This window comes from Patagioenas fasciata, chromosome 1, assembly GCF_037038585.1.
Source record: "Patagioenas fasciata isolate bPatFas1 chromosome 1, bPatFas1.hap1, whole genome shotgun sequence".
Taxonomy (NCBI): domain Eukaryota; kingdom Metazoa; phylum Chordata; class Aves; order Columbiformes; family Columbidae; genus Patagioenas; species Patagioenas fasciata.
Genome location: NC_092520.1, coordinates 69849711 through 69865499, shown reverse-complemented (window position 1 = coordinate 69865499; position 15789 = coordinate 69849711). Strand labels below are relative to the sequence as shown.

General features: G+C 42.2%; 1 protein-coding gene across 2 annotated transcripts in view; it reads right to left on the bottom strand.

Annotated features, from left to right (window-relative positions):
* MYH15 (myosin heavy chain 15) overlaps positions 1-12419 on the bottom strand; it is a 55235-nt gene extending 42816 nt beyond the window's left edge. For both annotated transcript variants that reach the window (XM_071808382.1, XM_065829429.2), the window contains exons 1-9: positions 12396-12419; positions 9337-9482; positions 8181-8284; positions 7558-7701; positions 5554-5710; positions 4118-4145; positions 3132-3225; positions 1791-1811; positions 1097-1189 (exon numbers count right to left, since the gene is read on the bottom strand). In XM_071808382.1, the coding sequence (XP_071664483.1) occupies positions 1097-1189; positions 1791-1811; positions 3132-3225; positions 4118-4145; positions 5554-5710; positions 7558-7701; positions 8181-8284; positions 9337-9427 (732 nt within the window). In that variant the 5' untranslated portion in view covers positions 9428-9482; positions 12396-12419. The remainder of the gene's footprint in view (positions 1-1096; positions 1190-1790; positions 1812-3131; positions 3226-4117; positions 4146-5553; positions 5711-7557; positions 7702-8180; positions 8285-9336; positions 9483-12395) is intronic.
* Positions 12420-15789: the final 3370 nt, after the last annotated feature.

The window sequence follows — 15789 nt, the reverse complement described above, 5'->3', positions numbered from 1 at the left end:
ATATCGAACAATGATATTACACTTTTCCAAGCCTAAATCCATGCATACAGCTGTGTAATCAGCTTGTGGGAAAAGGATAACCGTGTACTTATCTGCCAGGCTAAGATACAGCAATGCACGTAGCTTCCAGTTTCATGATACAGGTTTACTGTAATGCAGGACTCAGAGCAATCAGCCTGGGCATGAGACAGACAGGCTGCTTTTTTGACTCCTCCTCATCTGCAGTCCTGACTTATATGCAACTACTTACATCAGAAGGATGCTGTGATTTTACACTGCTTTACCCATTAAACTTGCGTATTCATCCCCTGAATGTCATAAAAATTGAGTAGTTTTCATTCAATTTATCAGATTCAAACACATCAGCTTTTTTAAGTAATTCATTTCCGTCCCAGCTGACAAACTCCTCAAAGAACCGTGTAGCTTCTCACAGATGCTTACAACCCCTTACCCTCTCCACCCCCTCCAATGTCGATTTTAACTGGATATGTTAGGGAAGCATGGGCTACAAACTCAGGCTGCCATCCTCATGCCACTCCTTTTGTACTTCTGAGCCAACGCTAACCAGATGTGGCAGAGGCAGAGCTCCTGAGGCGATTCCTCTCCTGCAAGCCTGATGGAAACGAGGAGAGGCCCAAGGTCATGGCAGCACTGAGGGACAAGCAAGGGCAGCTTACTCAGCCGAAGAGGTAGATGGTGTGGACCAAAGGAAGGAGTCCTGGTGTGTGTGTGGGTCTGCAGAGGGGGAAGATGTGGGAGGGAGCAGGGACTGTGGTGTATTGCAGCAGATGTTGTCCTGGGAAAGATCTGCCATTGCTGTTCAAAGGGCTTTATAAAGCTAAGCTTTGCTTGTCTCCTGATCCTGTGCAGTTTAAACAACTATTCAGGGTGGATCTTCTTAGTTTCCTTTTATCTTTAATATTTTCAGTAGTTTTTCCTGGTTAAATCCTCCTTTGTTATTCTTCCACTGTGTGGAAATACAACCATTTCAGTGGATGAAATGAGAAGCAGTTTATGAAGGAATTATCACAGCGATCTTATGAACTGGCCATTGTTGAAGAGGACATCATTACGTTACGTTACATTACAGACTTACAAAACGTGAGGAGTTGTCGTTTCTAAGGGTTTTGGCATTTCCAAAAGCTTCTAGGGCTGGGTTTGCTTGAATGATTTGATCCTCCAAGGTTCCCTAGGAAAAAAGGTTGAATATTATTGAGAAACCTACAGGCCACAAACTCAGCTGTCAACTATAATTCAGTCATGCATTCACATTTAGAGAGAAGTCTCCGTAGCAAAGTGATTTAGACCCACCCTGGGGGTGGCACAGTGTGAATGGCATAACAGCAAGATCATCAGTCAATTCTGAGTCCTTAAAAGGTCTCAAATATTCTGCTGCTCTCTACTGCTTTGCTTTGTAGATTTTATATTTTATGCCGTCTGTATACAAAAGAAATCACCATATCCTCCCATGCACTGTGAAGCATGTGGGGACATCCAAGTGATTGAGTGTAGGAGATGGGCTATTGAAGACAGTGACAAGCACTGGAATGCATTAGATTTGAAAGCACTTGGAGCTTTTAATATTTGGGATTTTCGAGATGAGAACAGCATTAACTGTCACTTGCACAAACTTCAGTTTGCTGAAGCAATCTACTTTAACTGCCTGGGCTCCAGGGATCCTTCACTGGGGAAACCACACAAAGTGAAATGCTGAGGTTCATGACACAGGCTGACAGAGCCCAGTACCATTTTCACGTGGAAGAGATAAAACAGCAAAGCTGATGACTTACCCCAGTTTTGGTAGCTGGTTGCTGTCAAAAGAGGAACACAATGGAGAGGGAAAAAAAAAAAAGAAGAGAAATGTGAGTACTAACATGAAGGACATCACAAAACATAAAGATTAGCAAGGTTAGATGTCCAGTGGGCACCAACACACCAGCAGGACTTTTTGAAGCCGTCCTTCAAAAAGCATGTGCAACTATTGCTTTACATTCACCGTACATCACAAAGTAGCCAACTGCTGCTCCTGCCCAGCTTGCTGCTTTAACCCCTGCTCCAAACATCTACCCGATTTTGCTCTGGAGATGTACCACAATGAACCAAAAAGCTAACTAACTGGACAGAGAAAAGACACTGGTGCCAGGTGATAAGAATAAATGATGATAGTGAAAGAAAAATGCCACCTGGGCTGATAAATTGCACAGAATATCTTCCAGCAGCAATATTTGTTATTTGTGCAACTGTTCCATGAGCACACCAGGTTTCAGACACCATTATGAGCACCAACCCCATTGCACAGAGCAATCTGGCTCTGCACCAGTCAATCATTCATTAAGAGAGCTTTGCAGGCCCAAGATGAATGTATATGAGATTTTGGTGATGTGAGTTATATGTACAGAATCCAAGCCTGGCTGAAATTTTGGCCTTGTAAATACAGTTCATAGGAATTAGTTAAATCACCACGAATGAGACTTGAGCCTTCAAGTGCAATGAAGCTCATAGTGAACAAGCTTATAGCAATACAAGGTAAAAAGAAGCCTGAATATAGCATTAACTATAACCTTAGAGAGCACTTATAAGCAGAACAGCACTTATCCAGAGAGAAATACAGAAAAGCCGACTGAAAAAATCTTTTGTCAAAACATTCCTTTTTTATGGACAAAAAAATCTTTCAACAAAACTGACATTTTCACGAGAAATTGAATCCTAGTCCTTTTTAAGACTATTTTCCTTGTGAAAAAGAAAAAATATCAAATTTCTTAATCTTCACAGTCTCCCCATCTTTTGGCCAGCTGTAACACAATCAGAAACAAATCTAACACATAGGAAAACTAAAACTCTTAGAAAAAAACAGCAGCACCAAGCATCTGTTCAGAACCAGGAGTGGTTTTGCTGCCCTGTCTGAAGCATGGCAATTTCAGGTGAGCTTTGCCTTTCTCCCTTCAGAACAGCATGTTCTCAGTAGGGCTGTGTAGAAGCATCATTATCTTTAGCCAACATTTTATTTTCTTAACCCTGCCTGTGGAGGTCTAGCACATGGTTCTGCATTCAGGATGCAGGCCTGTGAGGCTAGATGTACACAACAGAAAAGCCTCCGGAGTGCGAAATGAAACAGCCACCAGCAGACTTACGTTCTTTTTACCAGGTTCACCCAGGGCTGCCACCGTGGCAAAGTACTGGATGACACGTTTCGTGTTGACAGTCTTGCCAGCACCGGATTCTCCGCTAAAGGAAGGAAGAAGATAACGTGGGAAGGAGGAAGATAACAATGGGTGTTGCTCAAATGGCTGTAACTCATCCTTTCACCTTCCTGCCCTGCCAGCTCCTCCCTGCACACAGGCTGTTCGCAGAATCACCGACTCTGATTTCTACACCCTGTTGTTTGGCCGTTTCAGTGGAAATCACATTAAATTGATTGAATAAAGCGGTGAATGCCTACAATAGCAGCAGCTAGTTTTTTCTGTGTCTGGGCCCAGAAATCCAGTACAAACCCATGCTACACTGAGCTTCCTTTAAGGGAATGAATTTTTATTACAAACATCCAGACTGAGGATCTGAGGTATACCTATACATGGCTAAGAAGTTAGAAAACATACAGAAAAGCTGCAGTAATTTACCAACATTATCCAGAAGCACACATGAACTGTGCAGAGAGATATGCAGCTCTCCATCTTTCATGCTTGCCAGTAAATGACGTGCCTCTTCTGCCTGGGTCATCTCTCTCCTTTTAGATGTGTCTGCACAACGCTCTTAAATATGATTTGCAGCAAGAGAAATCATACTGAAAAAAAGGAGACTTCTGTGTCCAAAGAGAGCAGCCACAGCCAAGCTAACCCTGGAAGAAGCTTCTTTAATTGCCTGCTGAGTTGTTTTCATGCCTACTTGGAATGAACACCAGATGGAGATTAGAAATGGGCCAGCCTCCATCAAACCCTTAGCTACTCCTTTTTCATGGGGCTCAAGGCAACCATCAGATGGCCAAATTGCCGGTTTGAATCACATTCCAGGCAATTTAGCGGAGCTTTCAAAGGTCAACTTGCATTTCAGTAGTATTTTTTTTCTTCTAAGTTTTTCACAGCAACAAAGTCCCATATCAGTCCAAAAAAAAAGCACTTACGTGATGAGCATAGACTGATTCTCACGATCTGTGGAGGAAAAGAAAAGAGACAAACTTAGTAGGCTGTACAAATCACTTGTTAAAATTGCAAATGAGTACCAACTATTCTAGAATCAGTCCTGCAAGGACAGGAGACAATCACATGAAGCAGAAATGGAAAGATAAAAACTAGTATCATCTAGTGTGACCTCCAGCAATGCCATTTCTAGCCCTGGCCTGAATCCTCCTCTTGTGCTTTGTTGAAGTCGGTATTAAAGATCTGTCATTCGTGCATGTTCCCCCTGTGGCTGGGAAACTATAATAAGGAAAGTAATTTCCTATCATCAGAATGCTTCCTTTCTTACTCCTGAGTACATCTTTGCTCACATTTGACCTTTCTGCTTTTGCAATACTAGACCAAGCCAAGTGATTTTGCTGTTTGTTCACAAACTGTTCCTTGTTACGTGTATATACGCTTCTTCATTTGGCCATACTGCTGGGATGAAGTCTTTTAGTGTTCCTGCTGTTAATGGCCTGACCAGAAATATGCATTTAATAGAATACTTTGCAACCTTCATGTATTATTAACCAAATTAAGCAACTGCTAAATCACATTGGCTTCCTAAGTCATTGAGCCTAAATTCCTCTTTCTTAATTTCAGTCATTGTGAACAGGTTACGTATTAGGCAGCTTTGCCACATTCCACTGTTATCTGCAGCCATACACACATCCCCTTTGCCCAATGCTTTCTGTCCCCTCGCAGCTGTGGCATTTTCCATCTCATCAAAACCAGGTGACATCAGTATGTGTCTCTTAGGGGTTTACCGATCAGGACCTGGTGTGAGCACACCACTGCTGCCCTCTGCTGATAAACTCTTTTATTTCTCTCCAGTAACTTAAGGATCAGGGTGAGAAAATTTCACAGGGAAAACTGGGGTTCATTGCCGCAAGGCTGGTGCCCAGACCCGAGGCCATCAGTGCAGCACTGACAGTGCAGCAGGTTCATGGGAGTGATGTGCATGCAGCACCCTCGATAGCTGGCCTCCGCTAACCTTTGAACGCACACATCTTGTAAGTGTCAGAATACTGACCATAGACTGACAGTAAGTTTATTTTTGAGGTTGGGAAAATGCTTACAGACCTTGGGGCATGGCTTCATTTCTGTTATAAAGTGATGGATTCACCCAGTTCAGACAGCTAAATTTGTGCACCTTACAGAAAATCCATATAGAGAGCTTATTCTTACCAGAAGTACCACAGGGAAAAAAAGTTAAATATTTTTAAAATATTTTTTAAAATACATTAAAAAATTGACACAGATTGCCAAGCCCCCGTTGCTTGTAGATTGCTTGCACATTTATTGCACACTACAAAAGCTCTCACAACCTTCCACCAGGTACCAATCACGTTGACTAAATAAAACAAAACCAAATTTGAAAGTAAACAGTGCCACTTACTCCGCAGCATGTCGTGGTATGCATTGTCAGCAATGGAGAAGATGTGGGGAGGAGCCTCCGAGCGCCTCTTGCCTTTGTATGCAGCAACCACCTCCGACTTGTAGACAGGCAGCCACTTGTAGGGATTTATAGTCACACAGAATAAGCCTGAATAGGTCTAGAGCAGAACACAAAACAAGAGTCAAAAAAAAAGCTCAAGGAATTAAAAAAAAAAAAGTTAACCAAGCAGGAACTGGTGTTGCCAGCGTCTGATTTGAGTTTGAATTCCTGAATTTCAGCCTTTGATCTGAATTTCTAAAGCTACTGGTCTGCTAACCGACTTCTTATTGGCAACTGATATCAAAACTACAGATATGAAACAGTTTTCCAAAGGGGAAAACGTATTTTCTATGTGACAACCAGAAACAGGCCCTTCAGCAGAACAAAGGAGCAGCCAACAGACCTACATACAATCTGCCTTGCTACCCAAGGAGAGTTGTTTCTTCTTGAAAACACTCATTATGAAGGAAAGAAAAGTTACAGTTTACCTGTTCATACTCCATTATTAAAAAGAGAAACCTGGGAGAAACAATCTCCTATTATTTATTTGATGTGAGCACCTTGGAGCAATTTCTGGTGGATGTTCAAAGAAAAAAACAACTTCATAGTGTTATTCCCCAAAGCTGCGGAGCTTTTTTCAGCTTTTGGAGAAATAGGTAAGGTTGGTAAAACTCCATCTTCGTAGTTGCTCTTTGGGCTATCTTTGTGGATGCCCCATCCCTGGAACTGTTCAAAGCCAGGTTTGGTGTGGCTTCTGAGCAACCTGGTCTAGTGGAAGGTGTCCCTGACCATGGCGGGGGCCTTGGAACTAAGTCATCTTCAAGGTACTTTCCAACCCAAACCATTCTGTGATTCTATGATGTACGTCAGTTGACTGGGGCCTGGTGGTTCTGAGTAAGAATGAGTTTTCAGTTGTAACCGTGAAGAATCTGTATTAGCTGATAATTTTTCAGGTACTTGGTCCGGGTTGAAGCAGGAATGTCCAAATAAACCCAGCTATTATATGGACACAAGCACTATGCACACATAGGTTAATGAGCTTAATTACATTATAAAAGTTTCAGGTGAAATCCAGGTGCCTTCCCCTAAAAACAGCATTAGGACCTGTTCAGAATGGCCTTGACATGAAAGTAAAAAACAACCCGACCAGTACATGAATTAAGATGACAAATTTAATTTTCTACCTATACTGATCTGCAAGAAAACTTATGCTTTATGCCATTCATGTCCATACAGCAGTTATTAGAGAAATGCAGGAAATATTTAACAATCAGAATTTAAATGGGAAAAAGTTGGATTCACTCCTCTGGTTGATGAATACCAAAAACCAGAATAGGGATTGGCTAGAAAATCTATAGATTCCCCTGACTATTTCAGACACAATTGACTGCAGCAAACTGAGAGCAAAATTTTGGCCTTATGAGATTAGATGCTACTGAAGCTTGTTCTAGTGCTGACAGAAATTATGTTAATGATGTCATGCAACCAATACAGAGCAAGGGAAAAGAATGAAACAAGACAGATGTCAGCACTGAAAATGAAGGGAATAAAATTACTGTACTAAAGATAGAAATGCTCATATTGAAAAGGAGTTTTATGTGTGCTTTAAGTTTGAGGCATTGTTTCTTAACAAGGAAAACTCCATGTCTAGTGTTGACAGGGATTAATATTAGGAGGGGAAAAATAAACTAGGCCTCCCCAAACGCCTTGATTGCTGAAAATGTGTCCCATGACACCCCTTTCTTAGGCAAGCAAGCAAAACCAAAGAACTAGATGCTATCTTCTTCATTCATTTTTTTTTCTGCCTGTATTCAGACAGAAGCAACTTCTTTCCTGAAAAGATGAGCAAGACCTTCAGTTTTAAGAGACATCAAAGTTGCAAACGGAACATAAAGAATACAACATATTCAAACATCACAGCACTTGGAATCAAGATTTCTAAATACACAGAGTAACGACCCTTACATAGATCATCCAGTTGCTGTACCGCTTTCTCAGATTGTACAACACAGACGCCTCGTTCAGATGGGTCAGCATAGCCATGTCCTCAATCATGTCAAATTTGGGAGGGTTCATTGACTGCACATCATCTTCTTTTATAGTCATGGTCTGCAAAGACAGATAAGTACAGCACCACTGGAAAACACCGGGATTTTCTATTGCTTCACACACCTTATAGGAAAACTTTTCTAAAATATTTGTCTCCCCTGTAGAGGGAAGTCCTTCAGCTCCAACCGAGCCTATGTATGTAATACTGTTTATTTTCACAGCTATCAGAAGAACGGGGGAAGGCCGAGATGACAGAAGTAAAGAGTAGAGTGGTGTGGTCGTGAAAGAAGCCATGGGATTTAGGCCCAGGGTGGGGTTTTACTTCTGGGCTCCGAACCAGAACTAACTGCTGTGCAGTGTCTGATGCTCTCTTACACACCACCACATTGCCCATTTTCCCTGGGTGGCTTTTATTGGGGCTTCCCGTTCACAGCTCGTTTCATGGACCCAGCAATTGAGTTTAAACCAAGCCAGACACTTTCTGGAGCTTGTTGCTCCAGCCTCGTTAGTCACAGGTCAGCCAAAAACCGTTTTCATACCCTTCCATCTGTTGTCTCCACAGTCACTTTACCACCGCTGGTTTCTGTAATTTCAGCTTCAACGTAAGCTTTCTTATCATCTGGAACCCAACACTTCTTCTTTCCTGTGAAATTAAGAGACTGAGGATTCACAACCTTGTGCCAGACAGTAACACCATGCCTAGCTAAGTGACATTGCTGGGTTACTTTTTCTGCACAAGCGACACAAAACCTCTGGGGATGCAGCAGATGGGCAGTGCTGGGGAGCTGCCTGCCAAAGCAGAAGCCGTAGGGCTCCCAAATGTCTCTTCTTTGAAACTACTACTTGGCTTCCTCTAGATCCTTCCAGCACAAGGTGTCAAAATATTTCACAAATGCTGGCTAAGCCTCAGCCTCCATGGGAAATCCATAATCATTATCACCAGGGTGCAGATGGAGGAACTGAGATCCAAGCCCAAATTAAGGCGTTTGCTAAAAAGTCACAGAGAAAATTGCCATCTGAGTGAAGAATTCAGCCCACATCATCTGCCTGACAGCTATCAGATCTAACCTTATTCCTGCACATTATTCTGACGTCTGTCCTGAAAAACAGCAATATTAATGACTCTCACTGAGTTACCTCTGTGGCTTTTTAGAAGTTTGGCGTAGCTACCCTACATTTTAGTTACAGGAATTATTCTGAATAGAACATTGCTGTGGTTATTGGGGTATTTATCCATACTACTATACCTCAGGGGTCATATAAATCCATTTCCTGAAAAAATAAATTATGGGAAACTAAAAGCTAACATCAGGTTGTCATACAGCCTGCAAATCAAACAGCCATACAGGTACAACATAAAGAGACATCTTGTCGAGTCGCAGAATCTCTGTCATTACAGGAACATCAGTGTGTGGTGTTTCTCTTTTAAATGGACAAAGGAGTGATCCCCCTTTAGCAGAGCAGTACTAATATGCCTTGCTTCTATATCTAGTTAATTACCTACCTACCATAAATTGATAGATTATTTCTATTTAGTGCTACCTGGGGACCTTATAACTTCACAGAAAAAAGAAACCAAAACTTGGTTGAATGAGCTTTTGCATCCTGCTTTGCTCTGCGTTCTCACAACTACACTTGGATGTAACCCTTGAGCGCTTAACAAGCCACCAGCAGCATAAAGTTACCAGAACTCACCATCGAAGGCAACGGTCTGTGCCATCATCAGCTCCTTCTCGCTCTTTCGGAGGAAGGGAGCAGCCTCCCCGAATTCCGACATGTCCATCATCTTGGCAAGCGTTCAAGGTGGCACAGCTCACAGAGGAAAAAGAAAGGGACCTGGTCTACCAAAGAAAGAGGGGGAGGGAATTTATATCTTGGGCAATCTGAGGCGATGCAAATCACTCGGCACAATGCGGCAAATGGATGATCAATGTCGTAATTAATTTGAAACACAAATACCTGACACAGATTTGGGGCTATACTGCACACTTAGTTACAACCTTCCCTGGCTCAGCTTATTTAAAGCCAGCCAGGTCCTGTGTGATTCAAAACCTCAACATGGATCACAGTTATCTCCACTGAATAATTTAATCTCTTCTTTGTGGCATGAATGGTGCTTAAGAGCAGATGATAAAATGAACCACTTCAAGCTGTGATTTTAAAAAACACTTAGCGGGACCTGTTCTGGCCCCTTTCAAATTTGTGTGGAGCAGGCGTATGGTCTCCAGCACACCTCCATGGGGCCATGCCACTTAGCCACTTCAAGCATCATCTCATACATGTGTTTTCTGGGAATCATGGAGCGAATCTTCACTGCTGCAAACCAAGAACTGCTGCACAGGTGTGCGTTACACCTTTGGTGGGGCTCCAGGGACGAATGCCCACACTCAGGCTGGAGAAAGCCAGCACTGAAGCTGGAAACAGCTCTGCTGCCTGCAGCACACTCCTCTGATCGCACAAATCAGCACGTTAGAAAAACCAGGACCAACACGGCTCAGGGAGGTCCTGTGCTGGTGCAGTTTCCCAGATTGCTGGTACCTCAAAATCCTCCAGCTTGGGTATCTCCCTGCAGAGGGCAAGTGTATCTGCAGAACTGGTGCAAGGGCTTCATAGTTTTTTAGATTGATCAGAGTTTATTAGTCCAGCTTAATACCTACAATTGTTTTCTCAAATGACATGGCCACGGTCTTTAGGAGCCTTTTATAATGAAAGAGAGCGCAGGGAATATGAGTGTGAGACTAATCTGCTGGGTCTGTACTGCCAAGCAATTAATTTTGTAGTTATGTACTCTCTAAAGTGATTATATGGATATGGGTTTTTTTTGCTTTATTATTTTTGTATTTGTTTTTTTTTTTTTTTCAAACACCCACAAATAAATACTTACACACACAAGCATGTGTAAAACACACAGGGGGCTGTTCAAAGAATGTCTAAAAGAAACTCCACTGCTAAAAGGTGATGCGCATAAACACACAATTCAAGAATTCTAGATTTTTTTTTTTCTTTGAAGCCTAGGCACCATTTGATTACTATTCGAATCTGTACAAGTGACTCTCTTCCCTTATTTTATTTGCTGTGCAATATCCAGAGCAGTTGGACAAATTTTCAAGAGCCCTATCAAGACAGACGCTGTAGTCCTTCAAAATGTAATTCAATTCCTTTCTAACAAAATCCTGGTAGGGATAAATCTCTTCATCAACCCAGGCAGGTTTTTTTCAACACATTCCTCCTGAGGAATGTGAAGCCCTAAGACAGCAGAGCTGCCAAACATTTTACACTCAGCCCTCTCCCACTGCCGCTGTGCAAGCTTGAGACTTTTCGTCCTGTTGTTGTAGAGCAAAAACTTTCTTCCTCAGAACTAGCCTTTACTTTTTCCTTTTTAAAGATTAAGGGCCTACATAAGCTCAACTATTGTCAATTATTTTAACATCATCCGAGCTGATCAAAATTCCCAGCTGGAGACACAGCTCAAAACTAGCATGGCAAAGTCTCTCTCCCTCAGGAAGCTCATTTTATCTCTGGTGGAGCAATGAAATTACATCAGTTAATGCATTTAAATAGAACAGCATTAGAGCATGTAAGTGTCATTTCACATTAAACGTGCAAATGCCAGAGAAGCCACTCCAGTGTTAACCTCTAGGACTCAGAACAGATTCTCACAAGTCCTAATACACACTCAAGTACTCTAAACCACTTCTGTTCAACCTAGATCCATTTGCAGATATCTTAGGGACAGCTACTCAGCTATCACCTCCTTATCTCATTGGTTTTTTTTTTCATGTATATTCAGAGCGAACCACTACAGCAAGCACATTATGGTGTAAAGCAGCATGACAGCAGCTGGAAGATAATCCCCTTTTCTTCATCAGTCTCATGTGCTTGGAGTTACGACAGAGGCCAGAGCTCAGGCAGTGCACACCTTGCGGGTGAACTCAGTGAGCCAAATCCATTGCCAGATATGAGAAGCTGGAAATGATGTTTAGTCTATGGTCATAGGATTATTTTTAAAAGGTAGTATAGTCAGGAAAGGCAAGGCAGAGCTAAAAAAGTTTGCTTTCCTTTCAGTCTGTTCTAGCTAACAACAAAAAGAGACAGCTCTTATATATGAACTTTGGAAGATCCCTGAAAACCCCTACTCCCTGTAGAAGGACAATACCGTTACACAAACTTAAGTGTCATGCTCAAGGCCACCAACAATTCGGTGGTGCATTCAGACTTGAAAAGGAGGGACCTGGTCTTTCTTAGCTGGGGCTGTTGGAAGAGCTACAGTAGTGCTAATGGGTCATCTACAATAGCAATGACAGCTGGCATCACCTGTCTTTGAAAGCCAACCAGTAATTCTCCAAGGGTTGTGACTCAGGTTGGATTAAGAACTCCTTGGACCAACAAGCTGCTTAAAGTTCCAATCTGCATAAGCCATGACCTCTTTCAGATGTTAGAGAAGACAGAAAATACGACTTGCAGGTACTGGCTAATCAGTCCACCCAGATGCATAATTACAAGTGATCTGAGACTTTCCCAAGCAGTTATTCTAGCTGGCTAAAGGAATTCTCTGGTGTTAGAGAAGAAATGTGTGTTTGCCATCCGAGCATTCAAGCAGCATCCTAGGATGACTAACATAGTGCTATATGTTTAGTGACATTACTACTAAAAGCTTAAGCTACATGAAAACCTTAGTCACACCAAAAACCACAGCACGGTGTTAGAGCACAGCTGGCTACCCACAGTTAGAAGTGAGAGAGGTTGGTACTCACCCTGGAGAGCACACAGAAAGTGTCACGACTCCGTCTGGTCCACACCTTATATGTGTCTATCTCAAGGTCACTGGTGATAAGTGTTCAAAGGCATGGGCAGTTTTCCTCCATGCCTATATTTGTCCATCGGATCCGGGGTGAGGAGACAATGGCCAAGGAGGGGACACATATGGCTGCGCCCCAGCAAAGAGGGGGGCAGGAATGTCAGCGGGGAGCGGCACACTCCTCTCTCGCCACACCATTCTTGCTCCATGACTTAATGGAAGAAGCTTTTCCTGCCTCTATGTTTTCACAGGGGCAAGTATTGCTTTTCCAAGTGCCTCAGAACTTAATTAACATGGCCTTGCCGGGGGAAGGGGGCGAGGGGGGTGGTGGAAATTAAGTCTATTGAGATGTAACACCACCAGAAAATAAAAATCAAACTTATTGCACAAGGTGCATGTGATTTTAAAGGAAATTTGGTTATGTGAACCAAACTGCCTTCAAGGAACAAAGCAAGGATGAGAGTTCTCACATCCCAGTCAAGTACCTTAAATCCCTTTCTTGGGACACAGAGTATAAAAGGTAAGCCTATAGGCCTAGGTTTGTGATATGCAGGTATTCCCCAGTTTACAAGCAAGGCAAGACAGCAAAGAAACTTAAGAATATATTGACTCTGTCTGCAAAGTGAATCACAGATAACAAACAAAGTAGGCATCAATTCTAGTGAGTGTTTTGCTTCAGGAAATACATTTATAAGACCGAGCTTAGGCAATGCCTGGCCTTCTTATTGTCAACTAATTTTTCCTATAAAACAAGCACCATAAGTAACTCAGGTCTCATTTCATTTCAGCCCATAAATAGCAAAACAACTGACACATCCAGATTGATTTGCTTTTACCAGCATGGGTTGATATATATAAGTTCCCTTTGGTTTTAGCACAAACTGAATATAAAAGCACAAAGGAAAATAAATATTGTGGATAATGCCTGTTGGCCACAAGGAAAGACAATATATTAGGGCTTTAGGGAACTCAGTTCCAAGGAAACAAGTGGGAGCCAGAAGGGAGCTTATCCACAGCTTCATCAAATTCTTAGATAGCCTCAGGAGCAAGTGGTTTGGTTTATGACCAGGCAAAAAGAAAAATATATACTGCATCTGCTATTTTTAAAGCTGTTGTGCTGATGACTGGACAGTGACAGGTTGCACAGACAAAGTAGGTTTTTAAGAAACAGAGGGCTTTATGGAAGTGATAGGCTTAAAGACGGGAGATTGATGTGGCAGATCTGACAATTCAAGTGCTTTAGTGACCTGATATTTTTAGCTTTTGGGGAATGCAACCAAGAGACAGAGAATCACTGCTGCTTTGCTAAGAGATATGCCCACCTCCAGACAGGCTTAAGTTGAGGAGAGGGCCCTCTGCTAAATCTAGGAGTGAGGTTTTCAGTCCTGGTCTGGGTACATCTCTGAAAGGAACCGGATCTCCAGCTGAACACCAGTGGCGTGTGTCATGTTCCAATGCTGGGCTGACTGTCTTGCCCTTCTCACTCATTTCCTTAAACCAGAATTGCTTCCCACCCACCCCAGCCTGCTGCTTTGGAGGTGCTCAGTGCCCCACAGCATGGATGTATGCTGATGTCTGATCCAACTTTCCATCTGACAAAAAGAAAGTAGAGCTAGTGATCCAGCTGCTTAGGTGAACAGTGAGTGTGTGTGTAAAGCTCAAGCAGATGCTTCCGATCACGTAATTTGAAAGAAGGTGAATTACATCCATCGCCCAGATTTATGGATGCTGTTAATCTGCTGTGAAGACTGGGAATGTGATTATTTAATCCCATGAGGGTATAATGCACTGATACTCTCTCCCTCGTGCTCTTTGCCTACATTGCCAGTAGCTTTACTTCTAAACAGAATATTCCTGTTACCACCTACTTTGCTTAGAAGGCATCTTTTTACAAATATTCTGTTTTCACTTACATTTCTTTTTCTGCTCTGCAAATACTCAGCTTTCATCAGTCCTGCAGGAACACCACAATCTCACTCCCACACCTCCCTTTTATTTTTGGGGGGCTGTAAACAACCATTTCCACAGCTGATACCAATGCAATTTCACTGCTTGTGTCCCTTAGAAAGGGACACAGCCAGCACTGGTTCAAACATTATCATTTTTTTTCCTTGCTAGCCTGATGTGAATTGGCATTGCACATGTTATTCTTGCCTTGCTAGAGTTTATTTGCTTAGTCTTGATATGAACTAGGTTTGCAGTACGTTTCCCCCAGATTAAATCTGTAACAGTGACAACCAAAGACGTTTGTCTCTTGCAGGGGCTACATTTAGAAAGGTTAATGCTGGTCACTGTTTCTAGGGAAACAAGGGACTTTGATAAGAAGCCCTTGTGACTAAGCTATTTTTAACAACATTACACTTTGGAAAGGAATGCAATAACATTTATCAGTTCTAGACACAGATAGTGTCAATATTGCAGTCTTATATAGAAAAGTTGGCACCTGGGATATGTAAAAACCCTGTTATGAACCCTCTCTATTTTCTTAGAAAAAAAAGGTCAGGCATCTGTGTTTTGACAAAAGCTGGCCTTTAAACTTAATAAAATGTGCACTGTAATAACCTGGCAGTCCTGAAAAGTAAGATCAATGAGATAGGATGCTAGTTTAAGATACAGATGCTTGTAGCAAGCATCTTCTGAGTAGGGATCCTCTGAACTGCTCCATAAGCAAGCAAAAGGACTATCCTTCTGTCAGATGCGTATAAGTGACTATCTAAAGAGACCGAGAACCAATTATTTAGCTCGGGGTTTTTTTGGTCACTGGCCCCTGCTGCTCTTACAGTCTCTGTTTAAAGGACAAATGGGAAAGAGCCAAAATTATCTAGTTGGATGGTCTTTGAAATAAAAAGGTCACCCACATGGAAATAGTTTCAGCAGGAGAAAAATGTGGATGTTGTACCCAGCAACAAATCCTGGACCATTCTCTACCAGTGGATGTATTTTCTCTTGTGAGGAATTGTGGTTTAATTCTTCAAGTCGCTGATGCCCCAAAGAGAAATTGGAGGAGGAGAGAAGCTCAGCTTTAAAAATAGTTGCACTGTGCTACATCTCTACAGGATAAGAAAATCTGCACTGAATGGTACATTTAAAATGTATTTATGACAGCTGATTTGCATTATTAGAACTAGATTTTCAGGTTTCTGCAAGCCTTTGCGCTCCCCTTGCTGCAGTTCACATGGCAGGTAGTGGACACAAGCATCTGCAACCTGAGGAGGTATCAGGAGCTTCTGTACTCCTTTCAGAATCATCATTTAAAATAGTTTCTTCCACTCAAGTCTTCACTGATAGCTACTGCGTGGTGTGATAGCATGGAGGAAATTTAAATTTCTCTATGGAAAGCATCTGCTTTC